Below are 17220 nucleotides of genomic sequence, written 5' to 3' on the forward strand. Positions count from 1 at the left end.
AACTGAGACCTAAATAGAATGACAAATGTAGATGGCAACTCACTTGAAACTAAGACCCAGGACAAGAAAATACAAGGAAAAACTAAAGTATGAAAAAATCACTTTAATTAGAGGAAAGCAGACTTAGAAACTGTTGTGTTAGCTTATAAATCAAGTCAGATATGAGAGCGTGCTAAGAGGGAGAAACCCATGCTCACAGTGGGTACTTCAAATAACAGAGCTGACCTGTGCCTTCTACATGGGCCAACATCAGCCTCTCAGCACCTTTGAGAAGAGAAGGAATGCTGCTCCAGAGAGCTTTAATGAGCTGGTACTCCCTCAGTGGTCAATCCTACAGGCTGCATCCAGGCCTAAGCATCAAGTTTCATGCAGCTTTGCAAAGAAGCGTAACACTCTGAGAGCCAGTCCGCACGTCCCCATGCGTCTCACTCAGGCTTTCACAGTGGACTGGAGCTATGGAAACATCTCCTCTCATCTTGGTTTGAGACAGTAGAAGTAAGCTTTACGAAGAATGGAGAGGACTGTGTGGCTCCACTCCAGTTAGAACATACCAGAAACAGTGCATTTGGTGAAGAGAACCATTAAGAACTAGGGAGATCAGGATGGTGAAATTCTTCCAAATAACCTATAAGTCATAGCTGATGAAATAGAGATGTTGTGCTTACAGACAAGAGGGCCTGAGAGGATAGGACAGTGCTTTAAATCTCTACAGAAATGTTAACCATGGATGGGAAACCACACTCCTTTGGTGTGGCTCTAATGTAGGGATGCAGTGTTGGAGCTTGAGGAGATGATCTGGAGACCCCTCGAATCTGAAGGAAAAGTTCTGTATATTTCCCTATACTTGTGGGGGAAAGCCTCCTTACATCCTCTACAAGAGAAACAAGCCCCCCCAAAACAGTCAAGAGGTACTGAGTCAAAAGTGTTAAGGAGGAAAATTCTGGCTCAGTATGAGGAAGAACTTTCTATTATAGCGACCCCGAAAACTGAGTTCCCTGTCACTGTAGCCTTTCAATCAGAAACTAAACCACTACGTGTCAGGGATGCTGTGGGGATTCTTATACCAAATAAGGGCTCAACTAAATGACCTCAAGCATTCCTTTCAAAGCTGAAACTCCAGGAACATTTTTTTCTATGTGGAACATGGCTGTCTCAGAGTCTACCTAAATAGAAATCACTTCAACTTAAAAAAAAAAAAAAGAATATTTTCATAATGAGAATTGGTTATTGAAATGTCTACAATCGAGATGTCAAATCATAAAGGCTTAAACTTTTCATTCAATAATGAAAAAAATATAAAATATATTTTAGAGGCATCATCTATTAGGAAAAGGCCACTTTAAAATGTCCACATGGTCACCTGGGTGGCTCAGTCAGTTAAGCATCTGCCTTCAGCTTGATCCCAGGGTCCTGGGATCAAGTCCTGCATTTGGCTCCCTGCTCAGTGGGGAGCCTGCTTCTCCCTTAGTCCCTTCCCCGGTCAACTGCGCACATGCAACCTTCTCTCTCTCTCTCTTTCTCGTGCACACACATACAACAATAAATAAATAAATAAATCTTTAAAAAAAAAAAAAGTCCACATTAAACTCAACTCTAAATAATGTATTCAATGAAATCACTACATTAAAAAAGTTTGAATCTAAGATTTCTATCTATCTGAGAAGCCATTAAGACTTACCTGTGTGCCATACGTACTGAACCCATACATATGTGCTAGCAGCAAAAAAAAGCCATTGTATGGGGATGAACAGCAGACATATTATATTTGACGTGAATGCTACACAAACAAAAAATACTGAGAAGGCCTAAAGGAAAAAACAAAACAAAATTAAAAACACATCTTAGAACTTGTTATTTCAAACAGATTATTAAAAGCATGTTGGACAAAATCTCTGAAACTGCCATGCAAGAACTATAGAGCAAGTTTAAACATTTAAAAGCCACCATGTAAAAAGTAGAGGTTAATTCAATATTAAAAAGTAATCCTATTTATGTCCTCAGTCATGAAGAACTGGACCAGGACAGGCTGAGGTTGGGTCACAATGAGTTCATTTGGACTCCCCAGGTGGGTTACCTAGAACAACTAGAACTTTAACACAGAAAAGCCTCCTCTCTCCTCCTAAAACATTCCTAAAGAGCCTCATTCTTAAAGAACAGGCTGTTGTCATGATAGTAAGAATTAGGCTAATGTTAAAGATTTTAATAATCCAGCCTTTCTCTGGACACACCACTGGGTATTCCCCAAGAAGCCATAAGCCCGAAGCTATCTTTTTGAGGCTCTGGATTTCTGAGTAGAAGAGTTCCAGGTTTAAGGTGTAGCCATGGAATATAAGAGAACTGCAGGTCAACCAGGGGAACAAACCTAGGCCTGTGCCCTTGCTCTAACCCAGTAGTTTTCAAAACATAGTCTGGGGATCCCCAGGGGCAGGAAGGGAGTCTCTGAGATCCTTTCAGTGGGTCTTCCAGGTCAACACCATTTTCATAGCAATATTAAGATGTTATATGCCTTTTTCATGTTCATTCACTCAGGACTAAGGTGGCTTTTTCGAGAAGCTACATGATATGTGATTTTGCAGTCCACCAAGTTCAGAGGCAGATATGAAAATGCAGCTGCCTTCCATTAAGCCAGCCATTAAAGACATTTGCAAAAACATGGTCAAATCTTCTAATTTTTTTGTTTTGAAAAACACAGTTATTTTTCATAAAAATGTGATTTTCATTAACATGCAATAGGCTTATTATTTTTAAGTGAATTAATAAACATTTAAATTTGTTTTCAGTTTTGATTTCTAATATAGTTAATATGGAGAGATCTAACCCAGATAAATAAAAGCTCCTTGAAATCCTCAGTAGTTTTTAAGACTTTAACAGGGCTCCAAGACCACAAAGTTTGAGAACCACTGCTCTAACTCTAACCCAATCACTGACACGATAAGGCTCCAGAAATACTTCAGAGTAGGACTGGGTAATTATTGCTTCCTTCACTACTCTGTTTCCCTCCCAAGGTCTTTGGCCCTCCCCTTCTTTTCACTGGAATGGTAGAGATGGGGAGGGGGTGTATAATGATTTGATCACAGTTTGTTTTTTATTTTTAATCATCAGTTACTGAAGATTTTCTTAGAAAATTAAACCCTTTATACTTGAAAAATGTATTAATAAACGTACCAGTCCCTGGTATCTGAAGGAATCATAGACGCTCCTGATGAAAAGCCAAAATGGCCACAGGTATTCAAATCTGAACTCCAGGACAAAATCTGCCAGGAGGACAAGCGCCCACACTACCAGGAATTTCAGGTATAAAAATGTACTGCAAAGCATAAAAATAAAGAATTAATTCAAGGTCACTGGCGAAGGACTAGAAAAAGAAAACGCACTGTTTTCATTAAGAGACCAAAAATATCTTCATATACCATGAAAACAGATAGAGATGTTTCCGTAAGCCACCTAAATTTTAGAAGCTCTGGCTTTCACTCTGAGACCCACAACTATCAAAGTAAGATGATGACCACAAATGCTTAATTCTATTTAAGATGGAAAGAAATTTTACATTTCACCACTATTTTAAATGTACTAAGTGTCTGATTTAAAATACTGCAACACTCTCAAAATTACAGCTTTCCAGCTCTTCTTCATTAGAAGAAAATGTCATGGTTGAAAAGCTTCGAATTTGCTGTTTCCCTCCCCCCTACATCTGTGTGAAGAGTCTTTGAAATTCTTGATGCACATCCCTACATGCTTGAAGGATTCTGGTTGGTTTTTTTCCCTCTTTTCTCCTCTTGCCTTTCCATGTAGTATTCACCTGCATTAACCAAACAAAAACCAAATGACTTCCGCAAACAGAAACTAATTTAGGGAGCAGTTGCCCATTACTACCATGGGTTGTGAGAACACAAAATGTACATTAAAGGAAACAATCCTAAGTACCCCAGCCTTGCTCTAGCTAAGATGTAAATGTGTGCTTCCAGCTCCCTCTGGATTTACGTTAAGTAGAAGCAGACTTTGATACGACAAGCAGGTAGCTCAAAACAAGGTAAGGCCATGGATTAAAATCTCAAAGCCCATATTTCTACTTCATGAGTTATACAATAGATAAATAGAAGCCTTCAGATTAATAAGCCCCTTACTAATAAGCCCCTAATTCTATGTCCTTAACCCAGTCAATTCTGGAGCAGATTAAGTTTAGGCATTAAAAAATTTAAAAATGTTTTCTTAGATATAGATTGGAAATACCTAAAATTCACTTTGATTTGGGCTAGAGCCTTGTATGCTGCTTTGTAATACAAACATTCCAATACTGATGTGATTATATTAGCTGTTTGAATATACACCACCGACAACAAAATCAAGGCTTTAATAAATCATGGTAAAGTATATTAAAATACGCTACAAAAAAAATTGATAAACTTGGTGGGTGGCAGACAACAAAAGCAAGACCCAGCACTGAGGTTTCTTTCTTTGCCCTCTAAAGCCACAAGGGTAAAAAGATGTCAAGAACAGACCAGTATGACCCTCAATGATATAGTAGCATAATGAGACATTATTTGCAATTAGGGGCAGTTTCTAATACTAACTCTTTTTTTTTTTTTTTTTAAAGATTCCATTCACTTATTCGACAGAGAGAGAAAGATCACAAGTGGGCAGAGAGGCAGGCAGAGAGAAAGGGGGAAGCAGGCTCCCTGCCGAGCACAGAGCCCAATCTGGGGCCCAATCCCATGACCCCGAGACCATGACCTGAGCCAAAGGCAGAGGCCCAACCCACTGAGCCACCCAGGCGACCCTCTAATACTAACTCTTGATAGAAGTTCTTAGGGCTTGACAATAAGTTTCGATTAAGAGGTTTGCTATACAATCAAGATACCCAAGGCAAACCAGAAGAAAACAGGCTTGCATTCCAAGTCCCACCTCACTAGACTCATTAGTCAGACGAAGACGGAGCCCTCATTCTCCCCCATTAAGAATCCATCACTGATCCAGTGGAGAGCAAGGTGTATCTCACTAGAAGGAAAACTGAGTCACATAGGCATTCAGGAACACAAATCTAATTTCAAACTAGATTTCCAAGCTGCTTAGCTTTCAAACTGAGAGGTTTGTCCTTGTCTCTAGAACTGTTTCTAGGTTTTAAAGAAGTGATAATAGCCTCTAATCCCTGTTTCTGAGGCATTTAAGAAATGGCACACATGGAAATGTTTTTACCTCTCCAACTGAACACTTTCTCCCACAGGGCTGCCCCTGCGGAGGTAACTGAGATGCGCTGAGGACATCATCTTGTGTGGTCATCCCCACTCCCCACATGGACAAAGGAGAGTACTACCAACTGTTCCCAACGCTCCCAAGGCACGGCAGGATCCCAGTCTCGCAGGCAACATTCTGTTGCACTGTTTAGAGAGCATTATCCAAAGAATGACAGCCTATTGAATACTTTTTAGTAACCCGGTCATTTAAACTGAAGGCAATATAGAAATGATCATCTTTCTAACAATGACTATTCTTTTTCAAGTATGTGACTTCAAGAGAGTTCCTTTTTCTGTATTTCATTTCTTTAAAAAAAAAAAAAAAAACTGCTTTCATACTTCATGTTCCTTGACACCCAGATCTTACTAAGTCACAGTTTAGAAGCACAGATATCTAAGGAAACTTGACCTTTCACAACCATATGCCATAGCCTCAACTTTCCTCAGACTCCCCTTTTAGGTGGGCCTGCCTCTAAAAATCAAGAGGCAATCTAATGAACAAATTAGATTTTACAATTTTCCAAAAAAAGTTCTAGAGCTTAGCTGCACAATCATGTGAATATACATATTATTACTAAATTGTACACTTAAAAGTGGTTAAGACACTGAATTTTACATTATGTGTTTTACTACACTTTTAAATATATATAAAACAAATAATTCTTTACTCACATTTTTAAAAAGTTGATTTTACTTTAGGACTAGTATTGAATTCTACTGATTCATTTCTGCCTTCAAGGTTTTAGAAAGTTTAAGACAGTTGCCTGGAGGCTCCTGGGTGGCTCAGTGGGTTAAAGCTTCTGCCTTTGGCTCAGGTCATGATCCCAGGGTCCTGGGATCGAGCCCTGCATTAGGCTCCCGGCTTAGCAGGGAACCTGCTTCCTCCTCTCTCTCTGCCTGCCTCTCTGCCTACTTGTGATCTCTGTCTGTCAAATAAATAAAATCTTTAAAAAAAAAAAAAAAGTTGCCTAATTCTGTATTCACTTAGTCCCCTGCATCAGTAAATTATGCTTATTATCCTTCTATAGGTACATGCAAAAAAAGTTAAAAGACAAGTAATCTAAAATGATTGCTTAACAGTGTAGAAACCTAATTCCTTTCCTTCCATGTTCTGATGGTCATAAGATTTAACCAAATCCAAAGAGATGACATTCTAGCAGGAAGAGCAAGTTAGGTTTTAAGCCACTGTAGCATTCTAAAATACTTCTTTTAAACCATGAAGAGAATGTGATTAAATATAAAGTATTTTTAGACATACTGTTCACAATATGGTTCATAACTTGATGTTACTTTCTTTGACCCAAATGCATTTATGAATAACTATAAAATATCTTGAACAAAAACTTAAAGCATAACTACAATGAAAAGATATTTTCCATAATAATATAATGAAACAAGGGCAGACCAGTAATGTCTCTTGATGGTCTTACAAGGTTCTGTTTTGGATGGAGGTGAAATTAAGAAGAGACACATGCAATGATTAGTCTTAATGGTGGTGATTCTTTCAAAGTGGTTATTAACTATAAGATTCTTTCCCCTCCCTCATTCTATTCCTACCCTTGCCATTTACAACCACTTTTAACCTGAATCTATTTGGCAATATTCTTCAGCTATGGATTAATCATCTACGATTAATGAGAAGTAGTACTGAACATTTTTCTTTCTCTGAGTAAAGTGCACCTTCTCTCTAGTACCACTAGCTGCTGTCATTTAGATCATTTTCTGGAGCCCACATAATTACCATGGTGTGGCCATCAATCCTCAGTACCTGACCTTTTCCCTAGGCAGACTAATGGCCATTTAGTTCACTTGGTCCTTACCACAGAAATGACTCTGTAGAAGATTTCACTGGCTGTGCTGGTGGCCATCTATCTCAATCCCCAGCTTTCCTGTCTTCTCTGTAAGAGCAACTGTGAATTGCTTTTGGCTTTCAGTATGTAGCATGATACTTCTCACACCAAACTGCTGTCTTCTCTGTTATCAAATACCTCTCCCTACTCCACCCCACTTCTAGAATATTCATCCAGCCTCTTGTCCAGCCAATATTCCTACTGAAATCTGATTATGCGTAATCATCGTCCTGCTACTCCAAGTGTGGTCCACGGACCAGCATCATCAGCGTCACTGTGAGCTTTTCGGAACAACAACAGCTATTTCAGGACCCATCCCAGACCTATGACATCTAAGCCTCCCTTTTCACCAGACCCCTAGACCATTTGTGTGTACTTTAAAACTTGAGAAGTACTGGCTCGTGGTATAAGCTTCTCATTGTCATGGAACTTCCACTGAATTCCACAATGTCTCAGAAGGAAAACAACCATCTACTTAGATAATCAGTACTTAGCTCCAAACCCTCAGCGCTCCTTCCCTCAACTGAGATCACTGTTCAGGGTTGATTCTTCCATTTTCTTACTTTTCTTTCTGAGTCACAGACAAGATGACAAGATCCCCACCTAAGTACAATTTAACAAAACGAAGCACTTCTATTACTGCACTCATCCTTCAGCACACAACACCCAAACATGACTTCTTTTAAAAAAGCCTCCCTGAGTAAAGACTGATTAGTAAAGACTGTTACCCATTATATGCTCATAACATCCTGTACCGTAAGAACATTTAATCACAGTTATAAATAAATAGTATTTTATTTAATTAACTGTTTAAATGTAGAGTCCACAAGAACAAAAGAGCTGCCTACTTTGTTCCCTGCTTTATCCTCAGTGCCCAGCAGAATACCCTGCACGCTACAAAAACTCAACAAATATTTGTTGAATGAATGACCTGCAATGCACAAGAGTGTTTAGGATTGACGGCAAGGCCTTTCCCAAAGTACACACTTGAAATGAAGGTAGACGGAGAGATCATGCACAGATGACTGGGAAGGGTATCTGAACAATGCAACAATGACAAAGGAAACAAACACAGGTTCTGCTCCAAAGATCACCATGAACCTGCTCCCAGTCTGTTCTGGTCCTCCGTAAGAAGAAATGAATCTAATCAGCCCTGCTCTGCGCACCAAACTATCACTCCGTTTGGCCTGCCTGCCACTGGCTCGGCCTACAGTGAGGGTTCTCGAAGTGTCTTCTAGTAAGCCTAACATTAAAGAAATGTGCAAAAATGGAAAGCCACACCACTCTTCTCATGAATTTATTATTTTTACATCAGCTTGTAATTATTTAAAATGTGTCCACCTTAACTCTGAGTGCAGCAAATATTGATAGATATAACCCATATAAACCAAGAGCGGAAAGAGGTCGAGACAAAACTAACTTGAGAGATGGCGGACTAGAGAAGGCTGGGCACGGCAGCGAGGTAAAATGGCCTCATCCTGCTGCACCTGCCTCCCGGTGTACAATCCAGACAGGAGGATGCCTGAGAAGACCCAAGCTACGCCTTATTTCTCTTTTTTGTTCTAGCCTCTTACAGACTGCCAAGAGAATCTTTCGAGTGTTAATTACATACACACACACACACACACACACACTCACTCCGCCACTGCAATGACAAATCTAGTGCAAAAAATGCCCAATTTAGAAAGAATAAAGAAAACCTAGAATAGAAATCTCTTAAAAAAGCTTTTAAGAATTGTGTGGTGGGATGCCTGGGTGGTGCAGTTGGTGGAGAGACTGACCCGTGCTTTCTGCAGGGGTTGTGAGTCGGCAGTTGTGAGATCGAGCCTCTTGTTGGTCTCAGTGCGAAGACTGTTTGGGATTCTCTCTCCCTCTAACCTTCCCAACCACCCCCTCTCCCAGGCGCATGCTCTTTCTCTAACATAAATAAATAGGGACGCCTGGGTGGCTCAATGGGTTAAGCCTCTGCCTTCAGTTCGAGTCATGATCTCAGGGTTCTGGGATCGAGCCCTGAATATGGCTCTCTGCTCTGCAGGGAACTTGTTTCCCCTTCCCTCTCTGCGTGCTTCTCTGCCTCCTTGTGATCTCTCTCTGTTAAATAAATAAATAAAATCTTTTAAAAATAAATAAAAATAAAACATAAATAAATAAATATTATTAAAAAGAATTATGTGCTTTAGTGTTTTTGCAAAGGACTAGACAGGCTGCAGACAAACCAAGGACAGGTACTGTAACTTAACACAATTGGAGAACTTCAGAGTTTTAGAAATTCTGCTTCAAAAACACTTCCATCTAAAAAAAAAAAAAAAAAAAAACCAAGGGGCGCCTGGGTGGCTCAGTAGGTTAAGCCTCTGCCTTCACCTCAGGTCATGATCTCAGGGTCCTAGGATCGAGCCCCGCATCGGGCTCTCTGCTCATTGGGGAGCCTGCTTCCTCCTCTCTCTCTGCCTGCCTGCCTCTCTGCCTATTTGTGATCTCTCTCTCTGTCAAATAAATAAACAAAAATCTTTAAAATATTTTAAAAATATTAAAAAAAAATAAAAACCATACCACTTTCGACAGTATGGACTCTGTGAGGTTCAGAGGCTAGTGCTGGAAGCACGTGAGGAGAGAGGGAACAACCCACAGGATTACACCTCCTACCTTCAGCAGTAGTAATCATCTACCTAATCACACCTTATGCTTACATCACATGTGTAATTTTCCCAAATGCTTTCATATTCATTATCTCATTTTAGTCTTACAACTGTGAAATAGGCAGGGTAGTTATTACCCTTTCATAAGAAAGAAACCTGAGGAACCAGGAACTGAGAGGCTGTGGGGCACTGTTGAAAGAACACAGGAACAGGAGTCTGGAGACCACAAAGAAGTGAATTCTACTGGAATGCTGTGCTGCTGCTAAAAAACATAAATGAATATATTTCCATGGGAAAAAAAGGAAAAAAGATTAAGTGAGGAGAAAAGCCAAGAAACTTGTATGTGAAATGGAACCCTATTTTTGTTAAGAAATACACGTTTGTTTATATAGAAAAAAAAAGGATACCTAAAAATTATATAACAGTCATCACCCCAGAGCAGGAGTACTAAGGTCTGTGTTGCATTATGTGCTAATATACTATCATGTTAATTCGTTCATAACAAGTATGTGTTACTTTTATTTTTTTTAACTCTTCATTTTGAAATAACTTTGGACTTAAAGAAAAGTTGCAGGAGTACTACAAAGGGTTCCTTTATAGGTTCCAGAATACACAAATGATAAAACATTTTACCATGTTCTTATTATCATTATCCCCTATATATGTTTTATTGGTTTTTTTAAATCGAAGTCAGGAAATTAACATTGATATGTTACTATTATCTGATCTAGACACCTTATTCAAATTTCAGCAATAATTTCACTAATGTCCTTTTTTTTTTTTTTTAAGATTTATTTATTTTAAGAAGGGGAAGGGCAGAGGGGGAGGGAGAGAGAGACTCTCAAGCAGACTCCCCACTGAGCATGGAGACTGACACAGGGCTTGACCCCATTACTGCGAGATCATGACCTGAGCCGAAACCAAGAGTCAGTCAGACATTCAAATGACTGAGCCACCCGGGCGCCCCTCACTAATGTCCGTTAAAGCAAGAGATAAATAGATAGCACTCGATCAATCAATAAATCCTGGTTCTATCACATTTTGCACTGCTGTCATAGCCATACTGTGTGTGTGTGGTTTTTTTTAATTTATTTAATAGAGTTTCTCTTTTTTGAGAAAGAAAAAAGGTTCCTGGTACCTGTTGCTTCGTCTGGAAAATGAAGATAATGACTCTTGCTCTCCATGTAGCAGAGTCTGAGAGTATCATATGAATTCTTACACCTAAATTCTTACACCACTCAGAAACAATTAAGTGGCACAATACTGTACAACAGAAATGGGACAGACTTTGAGGTTAGACAGATATGGGCCTCTATCAAGTAACTAAACCTGGGGCGATCATGGTCTCCTCACATATGAAACAAGCTAATACCCTTACTGGAACAAAATAAGACAACGAAGAAAAAAACAACAGTAGTAGTAACAGCAAATAACATTATGAGCAATTATCTGTGTCGGGCATGATGCTAAGTTTTTTACATGACTTATCTCAATTATCCTTCTAGCAGTCCTCTAAAGTAGGTGGTATTATTTACCATCCTCATTTTACAGATGAGAAAACTGAGGGCTAAAGCAAGTAAGTGACTTGTTCAGGGTCACACAACTAGTGTCAGGGACATTCTTTGAAGTCAAGTTCAAATGACTTTGAAGCCCCTATGTTTATTCATCACACTGGACCTTCTTATCTCATATTAGATGTTCAATAAATATTATTTCCCTTCTTTATATACTTTCCTATATACACATTCAACTTATATAATTCTTTATTTCCCCAAAAGAACCAAGTTTTTAAAAATGAGATGTACTTTACGAAAAAAATAAACCCTTAGTATCTCATTCATAAACTATGAATTTATAAAAACTTCATTTGTAAACACATTATAAAGCTCTGCAGAAAATAAAAATTTAAAGCAAATATTCTTTTTTTTTTTTTTAAAGATTTTATTTACTTGAGAGAGAGAAAGAGACAGAGGAGCGGAGTACTAGGGAAAGGTAGAAGGAGAAGCAGACTTGACCCAGGACCCTGGGATCATGACCTGAGCTAAAGGCAGAAGCTTAACCAAACTGAGCCACCCAGATATCCCCTAAAGTCAAATATTCTTTAAAGTAATAACTACTGCACAAAAGACGGGATTAACTCAAGAGTGCTTTCTAGCGAAACTGTAATGATCATTGTACTAGACGATCACTGTAATAGAGAAACATGCTCATTGTAATAGAGAATCATCCTTGTAATAGAGAAACATGTAATTCAAAAATAAGAAGATAATTCATTATTTAGAAGTCATAATTACCATAAACCATGAGGTATAGCTTATAAAGCCTAGAGCAAGAGAAGAAAATAATGCTTATTACATCTGAGAAAGAAGACTCTAGCCTTAGTATTTCTCTCATCAGAGACAGAACTTTTTGTTTGACTATCAACATGGCACTCACTCTCTCTATAACTCAAGTGCCCTCACTACAAGATAGGCCAAATACTGACTTTAGTACTGAGCAATTTTTTGGTTTTTAGAAGTGCTTTAAAGATGAACGAAGTAATAATGTAATTTAAAAACAGAGCTAGACTGTTTCTAGCCACCTCCCCTGTGCTAGGTAAGGAAAGAGATCTCAAACAGTATAAATGCATTAGTGAGGTCTACAGATACCCCTCAAGTGGACTAGCTGCACTATCTCAATCCACTAAATGCAAGGCCTCTAAAAAAGAAAACACAACAGAAGAGATGGATGAGGGAAAATTATTTCTGATGTCACAATCCCATCACTCAATGTGAGTACACTGTCCTTAAAACCAGCAGAGGAAAACAAAGGAATGAAGGTTGGTGCTATGAAGGGGCTTCAAAGTCTGGGGATGGTAGGCATTGTGGAAAGTTGATGAGCCAAGACCAATTTGGTATCAGTTAAGTAAAATGTCAAAGTGAAGATATAAAGACTCAAAGAATAATTCAAACAGCTGATTATGTTTTTTAAAGTTTCCATTACCAGGATCCATGTGCCTAAAGGTGAGAGACCTTGAGGAAATGGTCAGTCCTTGGGTATTTCAAGAAATTCATGATGGGGAAAAAAAAAGAATCTAGCAAAGGATATGTGTTTCTACTGTTGGTCTATATAATTATACTCCCATAGCTTGTTGAGCAAAAATCTTTATTATTCTGGGCCTATTTCTTGAAAATGATCCAAGTTAAATAATTACATCCAAATCTAGTAAGCCTAGAGAATAAAAGTAATCAGTATCTTTTTGAAGAGCACACTAAATTTCATCAAGAAAAGTAACCCAGGAGCATCTGGTGGGCTCAGCTGGTACAGCATGTGACTCTTGATCTCAGGGTTATGAGTTCGAGCCCCATGACAGGAAGGAAAGGAAGGGAGGAAGGAAGGAATTAAGGAAAGTAACCTAATTACAGTATTTCACCTCGAGGTCTTAACCATATTGAAAATTTCTATCTGACCCTCCAGACTCCACAAGGTATATGCTATATTTTATTATTTCCCCTTAAGTATCACCTGGATGGTAGCCTAGAACATGACAAAACAAAACACATGTATTTACACACACAAACCCCCAAAGGGTTAATATCAGCGGGAAGATCTGGGAGAAATGGCCAAAGAAAAAGACCCTGGAAACATAAGTGCCTAAAGAACAGGAACTGGCTCCAGAATATTTGGCAAATAACTAAGAAGAAAGTGAAAATAGTAAGTTACTAAGTCTACCATTAAAATCAATCTCCAGATCTAATGACGTTCAAGAAAGGCCACAAGGAATCAAAGGAAAAGGAGAATGTCACTAATAAAACAGGAAGCTTTAAAGCAAATAATGTGAACTAGAGCATGTTCCCTCCTTCCCCTGCCTCAACTGGTAGCAGAAATTGAAAGGGATTTTCAAAACATCTAATGAAACTAAACTGCCAAAAGTACTCAGATGAGAAGACTCAGATGAAAGCTGGAGGAAAGTACCTTTCTTTTAAGGTAATACACTACTGGCAAAAACTAAGTACAAAACTCGAGGGTGGCAGATTTCTTTAAATGCACTCCACGGAAACTGCCAATACAAGGATTAGGTAAACAGCTCCCTGGGAAGGTTATTCAAAACTTACCCCCGCACAACACCACACTAAAACAATACAGAATCTATCACTTTCCTGTCGGGTCCAGTGTGGCTGAAGTCAAAGCCTCCCAAGATTACCAAAGTGCTTTTAGGCTGTGAGGTTGCAACACTGGCGTGTGGGGTTTCGGTGGCAAGAACACGAGTACAATCAAGGCAGCCAAGGGTCATGCCAGCCTCTAGTCGCTTTAAGAAGCATAGCCCAGAGGAGGCTAAAACGAGGCTTAGGAAACATCATTAATTAAAGAGGCAGGAAAAGCCAGCAAGTGAAATCTCTGGAGGTGAGATTAGCTAGACTAGGGTCTGAAAAAGGAAATTAGGAAGCTGAGAGGGATGCAAACTTTGATCACTTCAGAAGTCAAAGGCCAGGAAACGCTCTCCTGAAACAAAGATGGGACAAGGTAATCCATCTATCAGGGATGTCCTGAGTCCTCAGCTCTAGGGGGAAGGCGTGAAGTTGTCAGAAGCCAAGAGTCGGAGCCAGCCCCACACCCCCTAAGCCGCAGGTGGCAGGCAGAACACCCCCCCCCCCACACACACACACACACACACACACACACACACACACGGCGACAGGAAGTATTTGTAAATTCGTGAGTGAAGGGGCGCTTCCTTCAACCACCTAAAACAAAGATATAAAACAGTTTCCTGAAGCTTAACACATGTGCCTTACTTAAAATGCTTACTGTGCCTACTTGGGCAAGAAACAATTTTAACTGCAGAGGCTTTCAACATAAACATCTCTGCCCCGTCTTCTACTTACCACACCTCATCTCCTCATCTTCCCATTATAAAGTCAGTAATTCTCAGGGGGAAGAAAGTGGGGGAACACTTGTTCCAGTGTTCCAAAGTGACAGATGGGTAAACCACAGAGGATCCCCTTAAGGCTTTTAAAAACTACACAGCACTCCAACCCCACCTCACCTGGAGAATCACTGCTTGTAATTAGACGTTACTGTTGGGAGTGTCTGGTTCATGTGTGAAGGCAGAGACCTGGACAGAGAATGACTGCCATAAAACCCGAGGACCTCAGAAATGTCACAGTTAAGTGCAGTTATTTATTTTACTTTCTCTTATTAATAACTGTCCCTTATCGGGGCGCCTGGGTTGCTCAGTGGGTTAAAGCCTCTGCCTTCAGCTCAGGACATGATCCCAGGGTCCTGGGATCAAGCCCCACATGGGGCTCTCTGCTCAGCAGGGAGCCTGCTTCCTCCTCTCTCTGCCTGCCTCTCTGCCTACTTGTGATCTGTCAAATAAATAAATAAAATCTTAAAAAAATAAATAAATAACTGTTCCTTATCATTTCCAAAGTACTTTCACATCTATCTCATTTGAGTTAGAAAACAATCCCTCACTTAGTGGTGACCGTCTACTTCATCGTAAAATAGCACAGGGCAAAATAAAGTTGTTAATGCCTCAGGCGAAAAACTAAAACAGCCAGCTAAAATGTAATTCGACAAACATACTTTTCCTTGAACAGAACGCAAAGTTTTCTGGAATCTCAAAAGCACTGTATAAGTTTAAGAGGGCATTATGATGATCGACTAGACTGTAAACTCCTTGAAGACAAGAAATCATATCCTATCCTGTATCCTTCACAATTCCCTGAACAATGGAGGTTCTTAACCAAGTAGGAGGAATTCGTTTATATTCATTTATTTATTAACTCACACACACAGCATTTATTGAATACTGAATTCCCACTCTAGATCTATGCTGGCGTGGATGATTTTTAAATGTGCTTCGAATTTTAGTCCTTAATAACATAAAAGACAATCATCACTATTCCTGTTTCTCCTCTCTTATTCTTGATTATTAATTTGACAGAATAAGATATCTGTACCTTTCAGTTTTCAAACAATGGGCACACATATAAACATAGATAATGCCGATATGTCTAAAATCCATTTTCCTTCTACCTTGCCCCCAAAACGATTCTATCACAGTGATTATACTGACAATAACCATATCATTTGACAATCACCTCAGTCACAGTTGCTGGATTGGAGCCCATGATTAAAAGCGTCTCAGCAATAGGATTTTTTCCAGCAAGACCAAGCAGCAACTGACCCTTTGTTTTGACTACTCAACTTCTGTTTATAGCTGTAGCAAATCTCATAGTCTCTCTTGCCTCCTTAAAGAATAAACCAAACCATGTTAAACTGTGATAACAACAACATGGTAAATAATATTTGGAGAGCCCTCTAGAATTTATAGAGTTTCACAAACTGAACACCAGCTCCTTAGACCTCAAGACTCATCTGACAGATGAGAGAATGGGGCTTAAAGTGGCAGAGCTGGGATTCTGAGTCCGAACCCAGGTCTCCTGATGCCCGAGGTCCAATGCTCTCTTCATCACAGCTGCCTCCTTGCTATGCCCAGACTCAAAAGGTTGTGCAGACTGAGAACATGAAAATAACATTCATGAAACGTTATGCTGTGAAACAGTAGATAGTGGTTATCAAAACTGTCAACAGGGTCTCATTAAAAAAACCAAGCTCTCTGTTTAATGAGACCAAAATTGGCCAGATGTTGAAAAACAAAATGGGCAATAGATGGTATGAAGAACAATTTAATACAGAGTTAAAATCAATGATCACAGAAGTTCGATATTCACAAATCCTCAAACATCATAATTTATAACTAGCCCACTCGTTCTGTTTGCTTTAGAAATAAAGGAAAAATTTCTAAACCTTTTTTCAAAACAGAATTTGAAAAAAACAAAACTATGATCTTGTACTTTAGTCCAATACTCCATATTATAAACTAAGAAACAGGTATGTGAATTAAAACATTCATTTGATATATGATGCTATATATCAAGGAAAGACAGCTAGAAATATATGTAGGTGTTTGATTAACATCTAACTTAAAGAATGCCAAACAGAGAAGGGTAAACAGAGTTGAGAGCTGTTGGGTTTTAATATTTTACAGCAAGGGGCGCCTGGGTGGCTCAGTTCTTAAGCGTCTGCCTTCAGCTCAGGTCATGATCCCAGGGTCCTGGGATTGAGCCCCAAATCAGGCTCCCTCCCCAGCAAGAAGCCTGCTTCTCCCTCTCCCATTCCCCCTGCTTGTGTTTCCTCTCTCGCTGAGTCTGTCAAATAAATAAATAAAATCTTTAAAAAATAAAATAAAATATTACAACAAAACTCTGAATAACTTGCATAGCATATTTACTTTAGAGTAAGAACATCTGAATTCCAAAAATTCATCACTGAAATAACAGATCTTCACTAGACAATGAATTCACATCGTTCATGTTGATGGAGTGGTTACTCTCAAGCAGGTATTAAATTGAGCATCATTTGTTCAAATATAAAGAGATGTCAAAATATAACACATGTAAACAATATGGGCTCCCCAGTCTTCTTTGTATAAAAGTATATCATCATATGTTACTG

The 17220-nt window shown here is 39.1% G+C and overlaps 1 protein-coding gene across 1 annotated transcript in view; it reads right to left on the bottom strand.

The window, feature by feature from the left end:
- The window catches only part of MACO1 (macoilin 1), a 63234-nt gene that overhangs the window by 44011 nt on the left and 2003 nt on the right, over positions 1–17220 (bottom strand). Inside the window, exons 2-3 of the mRNA XM_032361633.1 lie at positions 3166–3307; positions 1679–1805 (exon numbers count right to left, since the gene is read on the bottom strand). Of these exons, the coding sequence (XP_032217524.1) occupies positions 1679–1805; positions 3166–3307 (269 nt within the window). The remainder of the gene's footprint in view (positions 1–1678; positions 1806–3165; positions 3308–17220) is intronic.

This window comes from Mustela erminea, chromosome 10 (genome assembly GCF_009829155.1).
Source record: "Mustela erminea isolate mMusErm1 chromosome 10, mMusErm1.Pri, whole genome shotgun sequence".
Lineage (NCBI taxonomy): Eukaryota > Metazoa > Chordata > Mammalia > Carnivora > Mustelidae > Mustela > Mustela erminea.